The following is a 24,789-nucleotide window of genomic DNA, read 5'->3' as shown; positions in this document are numbered from 1 at the left end:
CTAGGGTTTTTTTTTCAGGAGACACATTATAAAGGGGTTAGAAATGCTAGAGCAGTTAGTAGTTTCCTTTCTCAAGCCCAACCTATAGTTGCACCAGATGCAAGTTACGTTGTTCTTCCATTTCTGTGATTTTTCACAAAAGGAACCATTTAATTTGCACTGGGTACAACTGTAAGCAGGACTTGAGATTGACTTTTACCCCATGATCTAAGCTCAAAGAAAGATAGAGTCAGTAAGTTCAAAACGAGTATGTCCTACGTTTTCTTTTTTCTTTTGTTCTATATGTATATATTGTTCATGGGTTGCTCTGATCGTAAGTAGCCTCCACTTCCAACCAAGAGGTCGTGAGTTCGAGTCATCCCAAGAGCAATATGGGGGAGTTCTGGGAGGGAAGGATGCCGAGGGTCTATTTGGAAACAGTCTGTCTACCCCAGGGTAGGGGTAAGGTCTGCGTACACACTACCCTCCTCAGACCCCATTAGTGGGATTATACTGGGTTGTTGTTGTTAGAGTGAAAAATAAATTCAATTTAGATTCTATGATTCTTCTTGGCTACGAAGCCTCACACGAGTAGAGTTTGATATTCTTTTGTTGATGGCTGACCCCGTTTGGTAAGTGTGATTGCGCAGGGACAAAAATGGGCTAAAAATAACAAATTGATTTCCCCCAATATTTATGTCTAGATACCTTCCTTTTTCATTTATTTAAATAAATTGATTGATGAATTTGTTACTGCTTGTTGCAGGCTACAGCGCATTAGAGAGAGACTAGCCATTTAGGAGTTAGACTTAGGATGCTACTGATCGGCTACTGATGCAAGGCTATATCTTTTGGATATTCACCTTACATCATTTTCGTATTTCTTATATTTCTTATATTGTTGTTATTTTGTTATTTTATGTTATGTATTTTATGTTATTTACTATGAGTCTATTGATAGTACTAATATACTGTCTCTTGTTCCTCTCTTGAGCTGAGGATCTCCTGGAAACAGCCTCTCTGCCCCTCGGGGTAGAGGTAAAGTCTGCGTACATATTACTCTCCCCAGTCCCACTTGTGAAATTATACTGGGATGTTGTTGTTGTTGTTACCGCAGGCTACAAGATAGACCTCAAGTACACAATCTAATCTTAAATGGGCAAATCTTTGTGTTTTGGAATCTAACTAGGCATTCAATTTAATGACATCTCAATTGAAATTTACACAAATGTGTGAGTTAAACATCGGTCTTTGAAACGCTTAGGCAAAGGTGTAACTTTACTGAAAATTCTGTTGTTCACTCACTTTTGACTCAATTACACCGTTGTACTCCCTCCGTTCACTTTTACTTGATACGTTTTTACTTTTCACGTTCCTTAAAGAAATAATAAATGAATTATATAATTTATCATGATACTCATATTAATTGATAGTACATATTTTATTGAATTTGAAAAAATAAATTGAAATGGGTAATAAATACTTTAGGTATAACAGGAAAAAAAATTATCTTCTCTTAATATGCGTAAAGTGACAAGAAAAATTAAAATCCATTTTTAATATATATGTCAAGTAAAAATAAACAGAGTGAGTACTTATTTATTTTGGCAGTCTTTCTGAAACTAGAAAAAACTTGCTCAGAATTTCTTGAAGTTTGTTGTGGAACTTGAGTAATTAGTTATTGCTCCCCGAGTCAAAGAAACTCGAATTGGTAATAAAAAGTACCAACAATACATGATACTAGGGTGGGCATCAGTCGGTTCGGTTATGAATATTATCGGTTATCGATTTACAAATATCATAACCCTATAACCAAACCGATAAGATATTGGTAATCGGTTATCGATCATTATCGGCTCGGTTATCGGTTTACCCGATAAGATAAAACAACTAAAACAGTTTTGCAATGTAAAACAGTTTCAGTATAAAGCTAAAACAGTTTTATAAGATTTTAAGAACTCTTTTGCTAAAACTTATTTTTGCTAAAACTCTTTTCAAAACTGTTCTATTTCACAAGAATTTAAATTTACTGCAACATCCAATAAAATAAACACTAACCAAAGTGTCTATCTTTCATTCTTCAACCCAAAAAATATAAACAAAAATTCCAATATCAGTCAGTGACGAAAAAATAGAATATCAGTCATATTTTCACTTCAACACTTTCTGCAAATACAAGGGATCTAAATGAATAACAAATACAAGTGTCAGCCACGATGCACATGTTTGTGATGCAATTTTTGTAAATGTCAAAAGAAAAAGTGAGAAGTTGAGTCACTACTCTTCGACTGCTTTGAAGACTGAACAACTTCATCAAATAGTTATGAAATACAAATTTTATAATAACTGACACAAGATAACTTTGTAACAGCTCAACAATTAAAGCACACGACAAATATCACTTCATCTTTTAAACAAACCATAAAAAATTTTAAATTTTGTATAAAAATATACATATATATAGGTGTAATAATAAATGTGAAATAGCTACTCCTGTAGTCAATTTGGTTCAATTTTTATCAAATTTGATCGGTTTTTAAAATTCAAAACCAAAACCAAACTTAACCAAAAAGTTTCGGCTTTTTGGTCGGTTTGATTTAGCTTTCGGTTTGGTTCGGTTTTTCAGGTTTTTATGAACACCACTAATGGCAATAGTTCCTCCAAGAGCGAGTAGTATCTTCCATGTATCACAATGCATTATGCCTCTAAACCTAAGCCTATACTTCTTAACGAATAAACCCAACGTTTATTCTAGGTCCATACTTTAGCGATACTTCTCAAAATAAAACTGAATATGTATAAGGAAGAGAGTCTGGAACCCGACATGAACGACATCCCCATCCTCTGAAAAAATGCTAGGAACTACGGACCAGTTTGTCCATAGATTATTTTTTTTTCAAAAACGTATTTGTCCATGAAATTTTGCAAGTTTTTGAAAAAAAAATCCAAAATGAGTTTTCCAAAATCACTTTTTCAGAAATTTTACTTCCCCACTCATAAAACTGCAATATTTTTTCAAGTGAAATGCATGTCCAAACATAATTTCAAATTCCAAATATCATTTTTCAACTTAACTCCAATTACTACTTTTTTTTCTTCAGAAATTACAAATTTTTATGTCCAAACACCTACTAAGATGCTTCAAATAGGCTATATTGCTTTTGACATCCAAAACCACAAACTTCAAAAGAGTAAATAGGTAATGCACATGCAACAACAATAATTACTTGAAGTTGTGCCCATTTAAAAAAATTTATCCAGGACATTGTTTTCCTGGGAATGATCTCTGTATCCATTTGGCTTTGGCCAAAATTATAGCCATCATTCCCTACAACGCATAAGGATAGGTTTTCTCCACTTCATTTAAGTGACAGCATAAGATGTTGAGAACTTGATGTCTCAAAGATCATCTGTTCAACTTTTACGTTGGTTTTCTCCAACCATTACAGCTAATTAGTTATTTATTCATTGGAAGAACATGGCAAGATCTAATTCATTCTATTGCACGTTAGCAAATCTGTCTTTCAACATCTGCCTCAACTTAAAAATTACAGAGACAAGAACTGTTGAGTCCTGTCAACAGCAACAAAAAAGGGCAAAGATATTGGTCACGAATGCTATCTGCTGTCTATAGACTAGTCAAAATGATGAGGAATTTACCTCGTAGCTCTTGCACTCATCGACGAATGGTAGTTGGTGCTTCTTTCATTTCTGTAGGAATAGTAAACATCACCGTATTGACTTGACTCATTTGGATTAATTGTGGCTCCAAGTCCTAACCGGACGGAATTATTCAATCCAGGTTTTTGCTCCACACTTCCATCAGGGTAAGTCCCAGTTTCAGGGTCAACTTGGAGATTCTGAGGTGGAGGGATGCACGCTCCTCCCTTACGAACAGGAGGCTCTCTCTCATAGTCGTCATAATTATTGGCTGAATCAGATGGTTTAACAGGACCTTCTGATGGATTAACTTCTCCAATCTCCCTAAAAAATTTGGACACTCTTTCCAGAATCTCAGACTCTGACACGGTGGAGGGTGGTATAATGGTGGGGATATCCAAAGGGCTCATGGGAGAGTAAGGCACCCCACTACCAATCTGCATCTTCCTGACCATACTAGGAATAAGACCAGGAGGAAACAATGGGTACGGAGGCAACTTTCCGCCTACATTTGCAGTTGATGCTGGCATGGGATGAGCTGCAGCTTGTAGATTTCCTTGTGGAACAGAGGACGGCACAGGCATCAACCCAGGAAACCTAGTGGGTGGAACTACACCAGGATGAAATTGATGTGGTGCCACAGATGGCATTGGAGGAACTGCTTTATCTTGATTGGCTAAATTAGGAATAGGAGGCACCTGCTCGTCAGGCTTCCACTGTAAAGCACTCTGGTTAGCTACCTGGTGTGACAATCCTAAAAACCCGTACAGAAAAGAATAATAAGAAAATCAACCATGAGTAAATGTTCAGATTGGCCGAAAGAAATAGATAACAATCGAAAAACAGTCTTTCAGTTATTACAGCTAGATTAGCAGCACAACTACCTGCAGCAGAAGGAGGATCTGTCGCCAGTAGTTCCCTTTGAGGACCAGTAAAATTTGCAGGCAGCCTACTCATCATCTCATTTTCAAGTGCACGAATTGTATCCTGATCATAGACTTCCTTGGAGCCCCAAAACTGTAAAATTTTCTGTAGCCGAGACTGATTTTCTTCCTTGTTTTGAGGATTGTGATATATCCTCGCAAGCATGGGACCCAAAACAGGCTTAAAAACAAGTGCCTCATTGTCAAGCTCATGCGGATTGATTCGCCGTTGCAAGCTGCAAATATCAAAAACAACATGAGTAACTATGTGTCTCTCCCTCTCACACACACACACTTTTACACGCAGTCACACACATACACAGTACTTATATGTCGGAGTTTTGTGGAAGCGGAAATGCATTAAAACTTAGGAGAAATAATATATACATTTTTTTAAGCCAACCAAATTGCTGTTAATCCATTCACTTGATTCGCTATTTTTGAGAAAGTCAAGGGCACATGCAACTGGTGCATGTCAATAAGCGCCTAAGACCACAAAGCCTAAAACCCTCATGTAGGTGATACACAAACAGAAGTTGAGCACAGCTGTCATGTGAATACCACCAAAGCAACAGCAAGTAGAGGCAAGTAGGGCTGAGCAAAAATTCTAAAAACCGCTTACTAACCAATCCAAATCATATTGCACCCAAAGTACCGGTTTAATTTAGTGTAGATTGTTTTTGCATTTAATTTAAAAAATTGAAATACTGATCTCGTTTTAGAATACAATATAATGTATATACGTGTGGGTAATAGAAAGAAAAGAATACGGTTAACTCCAACAATGGCTATATGGAAAAACGAATGAAGAAATTGCAATTAAGTGAGACATGTAAAATAAATTTGATGTAAATCAAATAGAAAAACCATGTTAAAGTGTTGATTCACATGCTTTTAAATTTCTAATTTTGATACAACAATTGTTTACTCATACCAAATTTCTAATTTCCAATTCCTATTTTATCACACATATTCTTGACGTTCTCTTTCCAATTAACAAATTACTTTGTCAACTAAGTTTATTTTTCATTATTGCCATCATCAAGACGGAACCCAATGGTGATCATATGCATGTCTTAGCATCTTAGTGCTTGCAGTAAGTGCGCTTGAGTGAGGCTAGTTTCCAACCCATGCTAGACCGAGAGGCTTATTCACACCTTAGGTGAGCCTTAACAAACACTATATAACCTAATTTATATGTTTTTTCAACAAAAGGCCATCTATCTTTGGAGGTTTTTGTTTTTTGTTGTTTCTTATGATCAGATGTGGATCCAGGATTTAAATACTATGAGTTCAACTTTAAAGTTCTGAATATTGAACCTATTGTATTTATAAAGTTATGGGTTCAGACACACTATAAGTTGCAATTTTAGTGAATTTTTTAACTTAATTTATGTTTCGCGTCAAAAGTACTGGGTTCAGATCAACCCGGTATTATAACACTACATACGCCTCTGCTTATGATTGTTTCTCAAACTTATATCTTGCTTCTCCTATCTTCACTACTCTATTAACGTACATTGTGTAATCTTGTTGCTAGTTGTTCAAACAATTGGTTTAGGTTTGAGCAAATACACAGATAGCCATTCTAATGTCTCTAAGAAGCTGGATTGGGTCCATATCAGCTGCGATGATAGTTCCAACCAATGGAATAGTGAACTTGCACAAACCAGCTCAGAATCAAGTAAGCTCAGCAGCGAAAGTCAGTGAAAAGGTAGAAGAATCCAAAGCTTCATGGGCAACACTATTTCAGAAGAACAGATTTGCTACAAATGGTAATCTATGGGCAATTGTAGATGGACAACCTATGGTTCAATTAGACAAATTAGAAGTGGAAGCGGAAGAAAACAAATGGAAATGTGCTTTGATTGCTTATATTTTAGGAGATGGCTCAGGGTACAATGCGATGAAGAGATACATCAATTTGCATTGGTTGTACCTGAGCCAGATTTATTCTATCATGATGAAGGTTACTACATAATCAGATTCAAAACCATTGAAGATGCCCATGAAATTCTGTGTGTTGGTCCCTATTCAATAGCTAATAAGCCTATAATCCTAATACCATGGACACCTGATTTTGATTTCACTAAGGAATTTCCTACTGTTATTCCATTATGGGTTAAATTTCCCAAGTTACCTATGTCTTGTTGGGGAGTAGGTTCATTGAGCAGGATTGCTAGTGTGATTAGGAGACCTATATTTGCTGATGAGCGCACCACTAAGAAGACTAGAGTATCATTTGCTTGGATGCTCATTGAGGTTAATGTTTCCACAGATTTGCCAAGTGAAATTTGGGTGATGGATCCAACTGGGAAGAAGTTCTTACAGAATGTCACATATGATTGGAGACCTACTTATTGTGAGAAGTGTTTAGTGGTGGGACACAAATGCTCAAACCAAATGAAACCTGGGACACAACAGCCTGTTCAAACTAAGAAACCAAAAGCCAATAAGATCATCACACAGGAATGGAGGACCAAGGCTCCAATGCCTACAGTGCCCTGTGCAGAGTGAAATAGCCCCAGCTGAGCCACAACAAGCTACTATCAACATAGTAAATGATATCCAGGGTCCTAAGGAAAGCAATGTTCAGCCTAGTGTGGTGACTATAGCTGAAAGACAAGAGGATAAAGGCAAAGCAGTGCAAAGTCTAGAACTGAATCTCATCAACTTTCCTCCTCTTTCTCCCATTCCAGTGAGAAACAGATTTGAAGCAGTGTCTAATAGTAAGTATGAGATTCACATACCACTTGGGGATAGAGGTGGAACCAGTAATCAATAATGAATTGGTTATTCTGGAGTATTAGAGGTGTAAATAAAAGATATAAACAGAAGGAGGTTAGGGAGTATATTAGAAGCAATAAAATAAAGTTAGTAGGACTTGTAGAAACCAAGGTCAAAGAAGGAAATGCTCAAAGAATTTCAAAAGCACTTGTTCCTGGATGGAGTATGCTGGCTAATTACAAAGATGCTAGGAATGGTAGGTAATGGCTGCTGTGGGATGCTAACCATCTCATTGTGACTGGACTTAAAGATGATCCCCAAATGATTCATTGTCAAGTAAGAAGTAGAAGGGAGGATATAGACTGTTATCTTACTGTTGTCTATGGTTTTAATGGGATAGAGCAAAGAAGAACTTTATGGGATAATCTGCAGCAACTATCAACAAGCATTATAAGCCCATGGTTAATTGCAGGGGATTTCAATGCAGTATTATATCCTAATGACAGACTTTCTCGTAACCCTGTTAGCTATTCAGAGATTCAAGAGTTTGGTCACTGTCTTCAACAAGCAGGATTAACAGAATTATCTTGGAAGGGAGAATATTATACATGGACTAATAAACAACCTGGTGTAGGGTGTAGATAGGGTGAGTAGCAGATTAGACAGAGTATTTGGCAACTATGAGTGGATGATGTCTTGGAGACATGTGGAGACTATCTATGATCTACCCCAAATCTCAGATCATACTCCTATGTTACTAACATTAGCAGCTTCATCTTGGACAGGAAGAGTGCCTTTCAGATTTTTCAACATATGGACTACTCATGCAGATTTCTATCAGATTGTGGAAAACATCTGGAACTCTTCAAGTACTTATGGATCGTTGAAATCAGTTTGGATAAAATTAAAAGCATTGAAAGCTCCTTTAAAGGCTTTGAATGCTAAGGAATTCAAGGGCATTACTCAGAGAATTGAAAGGGCTAGGCTAGAATTGAAGGATATCCAGGAGCAGCTTACAAACTCCTATACTGATGGCTTGCTGCATAGGGAAAAAGAAACACTACTCAACCTTGAGAAGTGGTCTCTAATAGAGGAGAGTGCATTGCAGCAGAAGGCAAGAGCAAAGTGGATTCAAGTGGGTGACTCTAACACTAAGTATTTTACTGCAGTTATGAAAGATAGAGCTCAAAGAAAGCAGATTACAGATATTACAGCAGGTTTAGGGGATAAGGTGACTGATCCTACAGCTATTGAAAAGGAAATTATGGAGTTTTACAAGAACGTTTAGGGGATAAGGTGACTGATCCTACAGCTATTGGAAAGGAGATTATGGAGTTTTACAAGATACTAATGGGTTCAGCAGCCAATTCACTTACTGCCATAAATAGACTGTACATGAAAAATGGTCCTGTTCTGTCTCATCAGCAAAGAATGGAGTTATGTGCAGAAGTAACAGATCAAGAAATTATGGAGAGTCTTAAAACTATTGGGGATGACAAAGCACCAGGGATTGATGGTTTTAATGCAGTATTCTTCAAGAAGGCTTGGGGCATCATCAGCAATCAAATTAAAAGAGCTGTCAAAGAATTCTTCTCCACTGGTAAGATGTATAAACCAGTGAATTGTGCTACCATTACTCTAGTACCTAAAGTACATAAGCCCACCACAGTCAAGGAGTACAGACCAATAGCCTGTTGTACAGTTTTATACAAAATAATTTCCAAAATCTTAGCTGCCAGACTACAGAAAGGCCAAGTATAATCTGTGAAGCCCAAGCTGGTTTTATCCCTGGCAGAAAGATAGCAGACAATATAATTTTGGCTCATGAACTAGTCAAGTCTTATATTAGAGCCCAAATATCCCCTAGGTGCATGGTGAAGATTGACCTCCAAAAAGCTTATGATTCAGTTGAGTGGATCTTCTTACAGTAGGTGATGGAGGAGATTGGCTTCCCTGATAGATTCATCAAATGGATCGTGGAGTGTATCAAAACAGTTAGCTATACTGTCCTTGTGAATGGAAAAACAACTGAACATTTTAATGCTGCTAAGGGGCTTAGACAAGGAGACCCTATATCTCCTTTCCTATTTGCTATTGTGATGGAATACCTGAGTAGATCTCTCAATGAATTGAAAAAGGAAACCAATTTTCAATACCACCCCAGATGCAAGAAACTAGACATAACTCATATGAGTTTTGCTGATGACCTACTCTTGTTTGCCAGAGGTGATCTGCCTTCTATAGTCACAATGTACAAATATTTCTCCCAATTTTCTGAGGCTTCAGGATTACAAGCTAACTTAGGTAAAAGCTCAGTTTACTTTGGTGGAGTGAAGCTAGAACTCAGGAAGCAGATCCTGGATCATCTAGGATTTAAGCAAGGAACCTTACCCTTCAAATATTTAGGCATCCCATTGTCCACTAAGAAAATAGCACTGATCCAATGGCAGCCTTTGATTGAAAGAATCACAACCAAGATCTCCTCATGGACTGCCAGGAAGCTATCCTATGCTGGTAGTGTGCAACTAGTATAATCAGTTATATTTGGCATCCAAGCCTATTGGGCTCAGTTGTTCATCCTACCTGTTATAGTTCTAAAGATGACTGAGGCTCTTTGCAGAAGTTACGTGTGGTCTGGCAGTAACACTATTACTAAGAAGGCATTTGTGGCTTGGGAGAAGATGTGTACTCCTAAATCTGTTGGTGGCTTGAACCTCATTAACTTATCTCTGTGGAACAAGGCAGCAATTGCTAAGGTATACTGGGATATAGCCCATAAAGAAGATAAATTGTGGATCCGGTGGATTAATGCTTATTACATCAAGCAGCAGCAATTACAGCACATGCCAATCCCACAACAGGCTAGTTGGATGGTAAGGAAAATAATTGGTTCAAGAAGTTTTTTACAGCATGCTCAGAAATCAAATGGTCACATTGGCAGTATAAGACAACTATACTTACAGTTATTAGGTGACTTACCAAAAATAAGTTGGAAGTGTATACTGTTTCAGAATTCTGCTCGACCAAAGGCTGTTTTCAACTTATGGTTAATGCTTCAAGGAAGATTGCCTACCAAGGACAGGTTAGCTAGCTGGGGATCGAATATCAATCAGCAATGTATTCTGTGCCAAGGACATATGGAAACAAGAGATCACTTGTTTATACTATGTTCGTTAGCAGCTTTGTGGAAGAAAGTACCGAGATGGATTCAAGAGGATCAAATGACCAATCACAACTGGGATCAGCATCTCCAATGGGTTATCAAGAAAGGCAAAGGGAAGTAAACAAGGCCAGTATCTTCAGAATGGTATATGCTGAAACTTCATATGCATTATGGATTGAAAGGAACACACGTATTTTTGACCAAAGATATTGTAACAGTGATGTGTTAGCAAGAGAAATAGCTTACATTTGTAATGTTAAGAGTAGTTCCTAGAGCTAGGAATCAAATGCAGCAGTTTTTGTTAGAAGAGTAATTTAGTTAATTTCTCTGTAACTTAGCAGTACGTTTCACAACTTGAGATAGTCAGCGGAGTATTATGCTGGACTATGGAATAGTAAAGCTTGATCTTCGGTGATTAATACAAAAGGAAATTAATTGCCAAAAAAATATACACAGATAGCCCCTCAAACTTGGCACGATTTTCTCAATTAGACACTCTAACTTAGCTAGTAACCAGATAGACACCTATATTTGACAGAAGTGTCTTTCTTAAATACACTGGCCAGCAAAATCAAGCGCGTAAAAATTAAATGCCGATGATGTGTCAATGGACGAATGAGATAAAGAGACACATCAAAAAATAGAAACGTGTCATTAGAAGAAAAAATGCAAAAATGAAAAATAAAAACCCCTCTCCACACCCAACCCCATCTCCTTCTTCCCAGAAGAAAAAAATAGGCAAACTTTACCCTCCATTTTTCTTCTGCAAATTCACATGTAAGCTATCAAATACTCTCTCTATTCCAATTTATATGGCAAAGTTTGAAATAAAAGAAGACTTTGAAACTTGTGGTCATAAACATGCCATAACATTTGTGTGGTAATAAGACTTTCGAAACTTGTGGTCTTAAAAATGTTCCATAACATTTGTGCAGCTATAAAAGCTTCTCATTAAGGATAAAAAGGTAAGTTTAAATGAAATTATTTTCAAATTTAGAAAGTTGTCATTCTTTTCCGGACGAACTAAAAAAGAAATGTTGCTACATAAAATGGAACAAATGGAGTACTCTGTTCTCCTCCATCAGCCCCCTCCTATCAGCAATTCATCAAACTGAAGCTTCTCTCAAATAACAATATTGTCTTCTAATTCAAGCACAAACAATGATGAACTTGGAATAACCGCTGGATCCTTTTTTTTTTTCTTCCTCAAAACTCAACTAGATACTACAAATTTTGCTTGGATAATGTCCATCTGTAATCCTTACTGCTCACCCATATGTTTTTTCTTCTTCTCATTTGCGGCCTCTCTTGGTTTCTCTTATTTGTCTTTCCGTATTACTTTTTTACTGCTTTATTAGTTCATTTTGCTTTTGGTTGTATTCCTGCAACCCTAAGTTTCTTCAAGAGATCGATGTTCCAATGATTCTTTATGTTGTTGATGGCGGCAATGGGTAATCTGCAATGAATAGAGTTTTTTTTTGGTGGTTGGGGGGGGGGGGGGGGATTTTTTTTTAATTAATATCTTTAAACTTTGTCAGTACAATCAAAACTTTACTCGCTTAATATTGAGTGTGAGACACACTATATGCCAGGCAAGATATGGAAGTTTACGAGACACATCTTCGTCAAGTAGAGGTGTCTATCTGGCCACTATCTAAGGGTGTACCATCTCCACATTTCGGCATTGCTCTTCCCCCAAATTAAAGAAAAGACCATAAAATCATAAGATGAGCATCATAGCTAGGATTACCTTCCACTTTGATAAAATAGTTTTCTTCCAAGTTCTATACCTCCTACCATTTTTAGGAGTACACCCATTTTCCTTGCTTAATTCAAAGCTGGCATCAGCTTGTGATGGTGGGGCTGATATTAAAGTTCATATAACTCAAATTCACATTCATCAAGTATAACCTTATCAAACTGCCGGACTTTGGGAGGACGGGGGAATCGAAAGACAGAGAAAGATCTGTGATATAAAGCTGCCTTCAGATGCCTAAGAGTGTTTCAGGTACTCAGTTTCTTTAATTCTTTATGATTATAAGGGCATGTTTAATACTGCTTAGCTGTAACAAGAAATCAATAAGATGCACCAAAGTGACACAACTTTTTAGGAAAAGATGACATTTTTTTCCTTCTAGAAAAAGGCTAAACTGAAAAAAGCTTCTCTTTTTTTGTGTGTGTGAAAAGGAAATAAAGGAAGTCTAGTTCATATTTCGGGCAAGATAGAGAATTCATTCAGGCAGAGGTATCTACTTGTGCAGTAAATTATCAGGTAACTAAATGATATATTACCTCTCGAATAGGATGTCATTGGCAAGATAGACTATATGCAGCTGTCTCTCAGGGTCATCTACAGAAAATACCCTATCTCTGATTGCCTCAGCCAAAGCAGGTATAAATGGAGACCTCTGCATGAACCAACTCTTTGCACCTTTAATTGACTCTTTGGTACCACTAAGAGTGTTTAGTACATTATTCAATTCCATTTCAACATCTGATGGAAGAGGCCTTGATAAACCTTTGAAAGACCTATATGAATTATCATAATCTGGGCAGCCGAAAGCCTGAGAGGACTGCTGTGCAAAGAATGGTGGGAAAGGAGGTTGATGTAAATGAGGTGGACCCAACACTGCAGCAGAAGCCCCAGCAGCGGTATTGGAGCCACTATATGTGGGACTTAAAGGTGATGGACTGATCATAGGATTTGGTGGATGCATCATGGGCAAAGAAGAGGATGGAAAAGGAGCATTAAAAGGTCCACCAGGTGGGCGAGTAGACATCCAAAGCTTATAGCGGTAGTAGTAATGGCCTTCACCACCAAAGAGGAAACTGTAAGCTGGATTATCTTGCTGTTTTTCGCGGATCATTGCTTCAAACTCGGGACCATTTTTGACAGCATACTCTATTAATTTATCAATACGCTTTTGGAGTTCAGGATCAGATGGTGGAGGAGCTGGAGGCGGTGGAGAATCATAGGGATTGTGGAAAGGTGATGGTGCATGATGAGGAGGCATATGTAGAGGAAACGCAGGAGGTGGCTGCTGTTGATGCTGAAGTTGAGGAGGCAGTGTATGTGGATGGAGTTGTGGTTGCTGAATGGGGCGAGGGTAAGGGAACTGTTGAAGAGAAGAATGTGGAGGCAGAAATGGAGGACCATGAACTGAACGAGGAAATTGTTGATGCTGGGGATGAAAACCAAACTGTTGTTGCTGTTGCATGCTAGCTGCTTGGTGCTGCTGCTGAGAAAAAGCCATAGCAGCATAATCATGAGCTTGTCGATCCATCACCACTAAAGAGAATAGCAGGACATGAATGCAGGAGCAGTTTGAAACACTCTAATAACCTGTACAAAATAACATACAAATAAATGGCCTGCATTCCAGTTTTGGGCAAACCTTAAGAAAATAATCTTGTGCAATACGAACAAAAAATGAGCATTTACTACCTCTAACTAAGTTAACAGGTATCCGCCAAAGTTTTAGTACCAAAAAACAGCCTTAGCGATGAGTAGCCATGAGCACTACACCTTAGAGACTGCTGTTGCACTAGTCCTGAGACTGTTTTTATGTCTACCTATTTCTCTTCGAGTTCAGCCATTCTTGATTGCATAATGCTTCAGTATCTACATCAGAATTTAAAAGAGAACAGAGTCTGCGCACTGATGAGTAAATATTTAAGCACAATAAGAGAGGGAAAATATCCGGAGCCGAGGCTCTATTGGAAACAACCTCTCTATCCTCACAAGGTAGCGGTAAGGTCTGCGTACACACTACCCTTCCCAGATCCCACGGTGTGGGATAATACTGGGTATGTTGTTTATGTTGTTGTTGTAAGAGGGAAAATAACTAAGTTCCGTGGACTCTTCATTTGTTGTGCTGCATCCGTGTCGACACCACTTCAACACTAGTATGGGTGTGCAATACGTACCGGATTTGGTCAATTAACATTGGGTATTTTGACCACAAATTACAGGGAAATTAAAAATAAGATTTGGCATTGATTTTTCTTTTTGACAAAGGTAACATTAATGTGTTAAAAAAGCCCAGCACAAGGTTGTACTAGTAACCATTTACAGATTCCAAAAGAAGCAAAAACGTATCCTTGTTCTTCTTACAAGGATTCTATAACGTCTAAAATGGATTCTTCATCATTCAAATAAGATTTGGCATCGATTTCTCAAGACAAAAGCTACTATAGATTTCTAGATAGCAACCTAATAAAAGATTGAGTTACTACACTCTACAAGCTACATGTAAGTTTTCCACAAGATATCTCATAATTTAGGCATATTATTATAGATCTATTTTTAGATATAGACGAATTCCCACACCGGTATTCATACCTGAATTCGTATCTCCGAATCGTAAAATTTAGACCATGAAGGATCCGGCCTCTAGATTTGCACCCGTATCGGATACCCGCACGTGTATCCGACCAAATTAGGAATAATGCAGGAGAAAGTTTATCAGCAGAACAGCAAGTCCAACAATAGCTTCATGCCCGATTAACAGAAAATAAAAATCCATGCACAAATCAAGCACAGAGATCCTGTTAGAAACAATCCAAAGTACTACAGAAAGCAAGTGAAACTGAGTGAAACTGACACCACAGCAGTTCCTGACTGCATGTGTAAGAACCAGCCCAGCAGAAAGGAACATGAAGCTTATCAGAGGGATACATTGTGGAATATTCATAAATAAGAATAAGGAATGAAAGGGTAAAATCCAACTAGATCGGAAGTTTTACCAACAATTAAAAAGGCGAACAAACAAGCTTCTCATCCTTTCTCTCAAAAAGATTATTATTAATTTTTATTATTTTTTGGCTTCTCTCTGTCAAAACAAAAAAAAATCCCATCCTTATGGTGCACAGGTGCAGTGATACCCTAGTGTGGAACCTTTGATAAGCAATTTATAACACCTAAACAGCCACTACTGACAGATTCATTCTCCCATGCTTATGCCTATTTTTATGGCACCATCATCTTCAACCATCTTTTACTGGCCAGGATTAGTCCTCAAGGTGACAGATTCTAGAAAACCAACTTGCCACTTCACAACTTATGCAATCGTCCCATGCCAACAGTCAGGAAGTTCATAAACATGGCTGGAAGGTGTAAAAATAAGGTTTGACATCGGAAGAATGCATCTGCACTAGTAAATGACCAGGAAACCAAAGTATTAGCAAATACAACAGTCCCATCGCTCTAGACTTGGATGTTTGAAAAACTTTGTATTATTACCCCTCCACATTTTAAAACATTGTTGTCCAATCAACTTGTCAATGTAATTAAACCTCCGAAGCATGTTTGAAGAACTTTGTATTCTTACCCCCGTTTGAACCATAAGCATAATGGTACTCTCTCTGTGGTTCCTCCATCACTCCCCAACCATAGGCACTTTAACTTCTACCTATAACAGAGCTCTTTATACTTATCTACGTCATGGAACTACATTTCTAAACCTACTTTTCAAGAAAGTTCCTCAATTGATATGCTCTATACTTAGACTTGGATGTCCCATCAACCAATTCACCAGGTACCTGCTACCTATGTTGCACGGACTCTTCAAAATGGTGTCGTACCAATGTCAGATCCTCCAAAAATGCACTATTTTTGGAGGATCCGGCACGCACTCTGCAACATTTTCGAAGAGTCCGAGCAACATAGCCTGCTACCTCTTACCAATACATACATCGATTAATTCTATCTACCAAGGCTTAACCAAATGGAAAGAAGTCACATAGCCTTTTTTGTTACTCATATACTAGGTTTATGGCTAGAAGGTATTTTCTAAGGGTGTTTAGTGTTAGCCACAGCTCAATGTTTAAGCATGTTCTAGGTCTAAATGTATATAACATTAAATTCTAGATAGCTCAAACTGTAGGTGGCATAATCATAAATTGAATGAACCCTCAGGGGTTGGCCTGGTGGCAATTGACTTGAGCCTTGGGGTTTGCTCCCTTTCAAGGTCTCAAGTTCGAAACTCACTGGGTGCAAACAATTTTTGAGGGCCATCGGACTGGGTAAAACCTGAATTAACCGTGGTGCACTTGCGGGAAACTCCTTTCCGAGGGCCTGTGCACCCCCGGGAATAGTCGGGTCTCGAAGAGACTCGGACACCCGGTGCAAAATCAAAAAAAATAATCATAAATTGAATGGCATTTGGTCAAAATCCAACAACAAGCACTTCAATAAACAGTTAAGACTATAACTCAGCATTTTCCTGATGATATTTTCTAAGTAACCCGTGAGAGCTTTCATCAAATATAACACATTCAAGCACTGATCCTCGGTAGCAAACGTGAAAGCTCACCTAGGTTCAGCATCATCCCTTGCTGTAATAGAAGTTTGATTCAACCCATAAATGGAAGTGCAAATTTGAACTACAGAAAGTAGGATTGAAGTCTTTTTTATACATTTAAAAGTATTACAACCAAACTTACAAGTCGATTGCGTTCGGAGAAAGAGAATGCCGATGAGTTCGCAGCCGAAGGAGATTGAATTGACGGATGGGTCGAACACCTTTCTCGTTTTTCAGGAAAAAATAAATCAATTAAAACCAATTCTGTTGTTTTCACGTTGGAGGTTGGTGTGACACAACCGAGAGGTTGCGAGTTCGAGTCTAGCAAAGTTATTGGAGGAGGGAAGGATGCCGGGTCTATTTGGAAACAGTCTCTCTGACCTAAGTCGTACACACTAACCTCTCCAGACCATTTACTAAGTGGGATTATACTGGTTTGTTGTTATTGTTGTTGTCATATTGGAGTAATTCTTACAACACCGTACAAGACTCAAAATAAAGCTTTTCCTAATCCAAACACCAATTTTAATGTTTTTTTTGGCTTCCATTAAGGCATTTACATACTAGATTCTAATCTTATACTCCGCATGTTTGAATGTTTGACTTGACACGGAGTTTAAGAAAAAATCCTAAATAAATCAAAAGACGCGCTCAAAGTATTTGTGTGGTTATAGAAACTTCTCACGTCATTTTTTTTTTAACGGACCAAAAAGTAAATAGTTCGTCGGGATGCTCGTAAACATGGCTCGAAGGTATGACCAGGAAACCAAAAGTATTAGCAAATACAACATTCCCATAACATTTACATCTATAAATAATAATCAGCTGATTTTTTAAAAATGTGAATTCTTTAGTTTTACTACATTTCATTAAATTTATTCAGGAAATTTGTAGACCATATTAATGTAATAATTTTCTTACAGTATAACAATTAAAAGTAAATCAAAAGAAAAAAAAATATAAAAATAAAGTGTTATAAAAACTTTTAATCCTTCCAATAAACTTCAAGAATTATGTGAAAAGAATTTGGGAGAAGTGAGAATCAAAAATCAGAATAGGAGAATGGTAAAGAAGTCAATTTATTGGTGCATAATCATGACTCCATTTTAATAGGGTAATATTCTTTTATTTATAAAAAAAATAGTGATATATCTTTTATTTTTCTACCAATTTCTGGCTAACCATAGTCCTTTGATCTCTATTTTTATTGGGAGGCAGGAAAACAAAGAAAGACTGAAGCTACCATTTCCAAATTCAAATACAATTGAGGAAATCAAACATGAATAAAAATGTTACACAAACTATAATTTCGGATGATATCAAGTAAAACAAATAAAGTTACAAAATAATATAGGATTAGAATTAGATGTCTCGAGAGCAAAATACTTCTATTGGAGCAGTCCTTGAGCATTGAAAATATTTTTGAGTTATGGGAAAAAAACCAATGCATAGAAAGAAAATAAAAAGATTTAAAGGAAAGAAATAAATAGCAATAATGATGAGGTTTAAGTGAAGGAAAACATGTAACGGTAAAAAAGTATAGAAACGTTTTAGGAAAAGAGATGAATAGTATATAAATTATGAAATAAATAAGTAAGGAATACTTAATTGTTAGATATTTTAAATGCAAAAATAAGAAAAAATGTGTAAAATATAAGAAAAAAGACAAATGTGATCCTTGGTCAAAGAAAAATGCCACATCATCTTTCATTTTCCAAGCTTTATTATATATATATATATATATTATACGTTTCAACTAATTTATTGTTATAGCAAAAGATTTGAAAAAAAATAATTTAATAAGAAAAAAATCGAATAAGAAAGAAAAAGAAAAATACACAAGACAAGAAATAAAAATAACAATTTAAAAATGAATGAAAAAAATGTCTATGGATATTTTGCCTAATTTCTCGCTTTAACACACTATAAAAAATAATGAAGCCACTCTCCATGCCACGTTGGCACTACATGGAGATTTTAGATAGGAAATGTTACATTTTAGAGGTAATAGTACCCCGGAGCGAAGGTATACTCTAGTAAGGGTGATCAATTGGTCATCTTTCGTCGAAAAATTATATTGTATATGTAGGTAAAATATTACTATATTTTAAAAGCATATCACATATATTTGTATAGGGTAAAATATGTTTATATTAAATGATCGCATGAGGAAATGACACGTGGAGCCGATGACAGAAGATATTTGAATTCAAAAACGACGATCCCGTCTGTTACCGGGGAGAATGATACTCACATAGATGAAATGGATGCATTTAATGAGAAATATTCTATAGCATTAAGTACACGACACGTTACAAGGAATATGGCATTCACTGCATGCCGTTACATATTCTTCAATGGCCCTCAAAATTGACATTGAAGAGAATCTTGATCCTAGGACCGTGTTACCTGGGTACAGCTATAAATAGCGAGCTCTATTGATTGTAAACACGACTTTTCTGTCAAATACACGCTATATTTTATTCAAAGCTCAATATAATTTTTATCTTCTTGTTTATTGATATCGTTGCTATTGTACCCAGAAGCCCTGCTCCCTGAATTATTATTTCTGCTATTTTATCTCCATCTCAAGGATAAGTATCATATTTTATCTAATTCATCTATTATTTTAGGATCAAATTAATTCATTCGTCTATAAATCATGTATAAATTTAACTGTACCGTTTTACGTGTAAACAGTTTGGCACCCTCAGTGAGGCTTAGACGGTTGTGTAATTAAGTTAGCCCTTGCCTCTTTTACTGACGTGTTTGATTATTTATTCTTAGCAAAATATCATAGAAAATGGCAGATAATGGTGTTAATAACACACAACCTCGAGGCCCAAAGATATCAGCCGTGGCACGAGGATTCAATCAGTGATACCCGCAGTGAGGGGAACGAGGCCACTCCAGTCCACGATAGGCGGCACCCATGACATGTTCGGGAAGCGACTCGTGATGATGCTGAAGAAGAGCACGTCGTCGAAGCGGTAAGGGTATTGTAGGAGCAACAGGAAGCCATTTTAGGTCATCTTACACGACAAGATAAGGTTATGACAGAAATAAAGCAGGGGTTATCGGGTGCTTCCAATAACGCGAATATACGGGGTCCAGTTCCTCCCGGTGCTCCCACAAATCAAACAACGCAAAGGGTCGATAACAATACCTCGAGGGGCGAGGTCAGCTTCGATAAGGCCGGGGCAAACGGTTTCGGTCACAATAACGAGAGTGATCCTTTAAAAAACAAACTCTTACGATTTATGAGGGAAGTAAACGCCCGCATGGACCAAATCCCGGTCGCACCACCAGTGTTGAAAGGGTTGTATTCAAAGAAGTACACTCAATTGTCGTACAAACTAATCGCGGCACCATAATTGATCCCGAAGCGATTTAAAATGCCAACCATGCTGAAATATGATGGGACTTCAGATCCTCAAGAGCATATCACCACCTACACAATGGAGGTGAAGGGGAACGATTTAGCTCCCTACGATATTGAATCACTTTTGCTGAAGAAATTTGGAGAGACTCTCGCGAAGGGAGCCTTGACGTGGTATTCGCTTTTACCCGAGCATTCCATAGACTCTTTCGAGATCCTCGCAAATTCTTTCATTAAGGCCCATGCTGAGACCAGAAATGTGCAAGAGAAAGGATGTTGCTGCGGGAATTCGTAACCCGATTCTAGAAGGAAAGGATGTTGCTCCCGAGCGTTCCGGATGAATGGGCGGCTGAAGCATTCACCAAGGGTTTGAATCTGAGAAGTTCTGATGCTTCCTAGAAGTTAAAAGAAATCTTACTCAAGTTCTAAGCGACAACTTGGGTGGATGTTCAAAACTGATATGAGTCGAAGATAAGGATTGAGGATGATCACTCGATTTTCCGACGTTAGTTAAGGGTCGTGACCAGAAGAAGAATAGAGAAGTCAAAAGACGATTTCGATACAGATCGACAGTCTTCGAGGAGCCAGTTTTTTCCCTATAAACAGGCCGAAGGACGCGATAGAAGTTTCCGGTCGGCTGACAGGTTCGTTACCGATAGAATAATTGATCGTGTTTGGAACAACATGTCATTACCAAACAAGGAAACGTCATGTTCTCGGGATTCTTCTTATCCTAGACTTTCAGAATATAACTTTAACGTCAGTGTAGTAGAGTTGGTGTTGGCTATGAGGAACATTAAAGAAGCACGATTTCCAAAACCAATAAGATCTGATCTCATCTAGAGCGATCTTAATTTGTGGTGCGAATATCACGGGACGAATGGTCACCGGACTGGGGACTGCTGGCACATGCGCGAAAAAGTGGCAACACTACTAAAAATTGGCCATCTCAAGGAATTCTTAAGTTATCGGGCTAAAAACAATTACGATCGGAATCGTGATAATACGAAGCCCTCAGAAACAGAAGAAGATCCCCTGCTTCTGACGATCAACATGATTTTCGGGGGGAATGCGATTAACGAGGCTACTTTCTAGGCAGAAAAAATACGAAGGTATCAATAACCCAAACCAAGAGACTTCGAGAAGTCGTCGAAGACGACATCACTTTCATAGAGCAGGACGCAGATGGATTGTTGCTACCGCAAAATGATGCATTGGTAATCTCTCTAAATGTATTAGATTTTTATATTAAATGTGTTCTGGTGGATCCAGGGAGTTCAGCCAATATTATATAATGGAGAGTGTTGGAGCAAGTCAAGCTCACCGAAAGCATCATTCCGGCCATAAAACTCCTCGTCGGGTTTAACCTAGCAAGCATGACAACCCGAGGAGAGATCCGACTGCCTACTAATGCCAAAGGGGTGATGAAGACGACCCTTTTCGAGGTGGTAGATGGTGATATGGGCTACAATATTATCCTGGGAAGATCATGGTTGCATGAGATGAAGGTTGTGCTATCGACATATCACCAGTTGCTGAAATTACTGACTCCCGAAGTAATTAAACAAATAAGAGGTGACCAACTGGCAGCAAGGGAGATGAATGCAATTTCGGTCTCCAGTAGCAAAGAGAAAGAGCATGAGGCATAGCAATTACAGGAATCGGCGCCTGCTCCCGAGTCAAGAAAAGTCAACCAAAATGAAGAGGCATTAAAATCTTATCAAGTTCCAGGGTATTTCCAGTTACCAGAAGAGACTGACGCAACAAAATCCACAGCGGAAGAGCTTGAGCAAGTCGTATTGTTCGAAAAATTCTTGGAGAGGAAATTCCACATAGGGATAGGATTGCACCCTGAACTAAGGTACGGATTTATTGAGTTTCTTAAATTTAACATCGATTGTTTTGTGTGGTCATATATGGATATGACAGGTATCCCACCCTAAGTGGTTGTATACAAGCTCAGCTTGGATCCCAGCATTCCTCTTGTAAGACAGAAAAAATGACATACTGCCGATGCGAGAAACAAATTCGTCAAAGAAGAGGTTACTCGCCTACTTGATATCAGTTCAATCCGAGAGGTAAAGTATCCAGAATTGCTAGCTAACGTAGTAGTTCCAAAGAAGAAGAATAAAATTCGCATGTGCATAGACTATAAAGACTTAAATAACGCGTGCCCAAAGGACTTGTTCCCATTGCCAAACATTAATCAAATGATTGATGCAATGGCCGGGCATGAGTTAATGAGTTTCCTCTATGCTTACTTTGGGTACAACTAAATTAAGATAAACCCGGAGGATCAAGAAAAAACTTTGTTCATAACGAATTTCGGCACATATTGCTATAATATAATGCCCTTCGGGCAAAAGAATGTCAGAGCCACTTATCAGCGGCTCGTAAAGAAAATGTTTGAAAAATAGATAGGGATAACCATGGAAGTTTATAGAGACGATATGCTTGTTAAGTCTTTGAATGGAGGTGATCATCTTAAACACTTGCAAGAAACTTTTGACATCCTGAGGAAGCATAACATGAAGCTTAACCTGGAGAAGTGTGTGTTCGGGTTCAGCTCCGGCAAGTTCATGGGATTCCCGGTGTCACAAAGTGGGATTGATGTCAACCCCGATAAAATTAAAGCCATCGAAGACATCCTGGACCAGTTGTCAAGAGTAAAAGAGGTTCAAGGGCACACAAGGCAATTGACCGCTTTGAACAGGTTCATTTTCTGGTCTTCCAAGAAATGCCATCATTTCTTCTCACTAATCAAAAAGAAGAACAACTTCTAATGGACCCCGGGATGTCAACAGGATTTGAGGGATTTGAAAAGGTACTTGTCAAGTCCTCCGTTTGTGTTGAAGCCGGAGGAAGGCGAAAAATTGTTAATCTACCTAGCAGTCTCGGAGGTAGCGGTAAGCGCTATTTTAGTCCGTGAGAACGAAGGTACGCAATATCCTTTATAAACCCAAACTTTCAGGTAGGCTGACCAAATGGTCCAGCGAAATGAGTGAATTTGACATAGAATATAAGCCTAGGATTGCAATTAAGTCACAAGTTTTGGCCGACTTTGTGGCCAATTTCAATCTGGGATTGTTATCTTTGGCAACAAAAGAAGTTGTAATGGTGTCAGAATCGACATCAATAGTTTGGACCCTATTTACGGACGGAGCTTCCAACGTAAAAGGGTCCGAGCTCAGCATAGTATTAACCACGCCTTCGGGAGAAACCCAAAGGCAGACTATCAGAACGGTTCCTCTAACTAATAACGAAGCAGAGTACGAAGCTTTGATTGCAGGGCTCGAACTGACCTGGGGACTAGATTCTGAGGTCATTGAAATCAAATACGACTCCCAGCTGGTGGTAAATCAGGTCTACGGGATCTTCGACGCCAAAGAGGAACACATGTAGTAATACGTAATGAAGGTTCAGGCTCTACTTGCTCGATTTCGGGAATGGTCAATCATGTATACCCTGAGGGAAGAAAATGCAGAAGCGGATGCATTAGTTAACCTTGGCTCACATACGAAAATGAAGGTATCGAACTCCGGTACGGTTGTACAACTTATGCACTCAGTTCTGGACGCAGATAGCTATTCCGAGGTAAACGCGACTAATGTGGTCTAGGACTGGAGGAATGAGATCATTGATTACCTCGAGCACGGAAAGTTGCCTCAAAATCCTAAGGCATCCTGGGCGTTGCATGCCAAAGTAGCACAGTATAGTTTAAAAGGAGGCCAATTATATAGGAAATCTTTCCAAGGCCTGCTAGCCCAATGTTTTGGAGCCTCTGAAGCTAATTATGTTAAGGGAGAAGTCCACGAAGGGATCTATGGAAATCATTCGGGCGCAGAATCCTTAGTGCTAAAATTGGTAAGGGCAGGATATTATTGGCTCCGAATGGAATAAGACGCCAAAGCTTTTGTTTAAAAATGTTATAAGTGTATACGCTATGCACTGTTGGTACATTAACTAGTGGAACGATTGCACTCGGTATTGTCTCCATGGCCGCTCATGAAGTGGGGAATGGATATTGCTGGGACACTACCACTGGCCCTTGGTAAGGTAAGGTTCCTTTTGATTTTAACTGACTATTTTTCTAAGTAGGTTAAAACAGGTCCTTATCCGAAGATCGGCGAATGTGAAGTGGTGGATTTCTTATGGGAGAACATAATTTGCATATTCGGGATACCAAAAGAGATAGCTTGCGACAACGGGTCGCAATTTAGTGGCGCAAATGTCACAAAGTTCCTCGAAGACTTGAAAATCAAAAGGATCACATCTTCGCCCTATCATCCGAGCGTAAATGGTCAAGAGGAGTCAAGGAACTAAGTGATTATACAAAATCTCAAAAAGAGATAGGAAGCATCTAAAGGCAAATGACTCGAGGAGCTATCCAGTGTATTATAGGCGTACCGAATAATGGCCAAATCAAGCATGAGAGAAACTCCCTTTTCCTTTGTGTACGAAGCAGAATCCCTTATCCCGGTGAAAGTAGGGGAGCCTACCTTGAGATACTCTCAAGCAAATGAAGAAGAAAACAATGAAGTAATGTTTGTCAATTTGGAGTTGTTTGATGAACGTAGGGACATGGCACATATAAGGATGGCAGCTCAAAAGCAAAGAATAGAAAGCTATTACAACCAAAGAGCCAACCTCCGTTAT

At 38.2% G+C, this 24,789-nt stretch overlaps 1 protein-coding gene and 1 long non-coding RNA gene across 11 annotated transcripts; one reads left to right on the top strand and one right to left on the bottom strand.

Annotated features, from left to right (window-relative positions):
* The first annotated feature begins 76 nt into the window (after positions 1-76).
* LOC104241063 (uncharacterized) lies at positions 77-922 on the top strand. Its single transcript, XR_714616.2, has 2 exons — positions 77-611; positions 746-922. It is a non-coding gene; the product is annotated as an uncharacterized lncRNA (long non-coding RNA).
* Positions 923-3,360: 2,438 nt separating this feature from the next.
* On the bottom strand, positions 3,361-17,168 carry LOC104241064 (uncharacterized). 10 transcript variants are annotated; one of them, XM_009795971.2, is made up of 8 exons: positions 16,897-17,168; positions 16,767-16,788; positions 14,795-14,944; positions 13,898-14,074; positions 12,745-13,795; positions 4,524-4,798; positions 3,640-4,393; positions 3,361-3,552 (listed from the first exon to the last, which is right to left on the bottom strand). In XM_009795971.2, the coding sequence occupies exons 5-8, from the start codon at positions 13,734-13,736 to the stop codon at positions 3,528-3,530; spliced, it is 2,046 nt and encodes a 681-aa protein (XP_009794273.1). In that variant the 5' UTR covers positions 13,737-13,795; positions 13,898-14,074; positions 14,795-14,944; positions 16,767-16,788; positions 16,897-17,168; the 3' UTR covers positions 3,361-3,527. The 10 variants fall into 10 exon arrangements, with proteins under 10 accessions (XP_009794273.1, XP_070026736.1, XP_070026739.1 ...); XM_070170635.1 differs by having other exon boundaries at positions 14,795-16,788; XM_070170638.1 differs by lacking the exon at positions 14,795-14,944.
* Between the last annotated feature and the right edge of the window lie 7,621 nt (positions 17,169-24,789).

This window comes from Nicotiana sylvestris, chromosome 3, assembly GCF_000393655.2.
Source record: "Nicotiana sylvestris chromosome 3, ASM39365v2, whole genome shotgun sequence".
NCBI classification, from domain to species: domain Eukaryota; kingdom Viridiplantae; phylum Streptophyta; class Magnoliopsida; order Solanales; family Solanaceae; genus Nicotiana; species Nicotiana sylvestris.
The sequence above is the reverse complement of the archived record's forward strand: the minus strand, read 5'-3'. Positions and strand labels throughout refer to the sequence as shown.

Excerpts from the sequence above, each read along its gene's own strand:
- LOC104241064 (XM_070170635.1), bottom strand. The coding sequence starts at position 13,736 with ATGGATCGACAAGCTCATGATTATGCTGCTATGGCTTTTTCTCAGCAG. Across the intron at positions 4,799-12,744 it reads AATGACATCCTATTCGAGAG|CTTGCAACGGCGAATCAATC; the intron begins GTAATATATCAT and ends TGATATTTGCAG. Across the intron at positions 3,553-3,639 it reads ATGAGTGCAAGAGCTACGAG|GACTCAACAGTTCTTGTCTC; the intron begins GTAAATTCCTCA and ends TGCTGTTGACAG.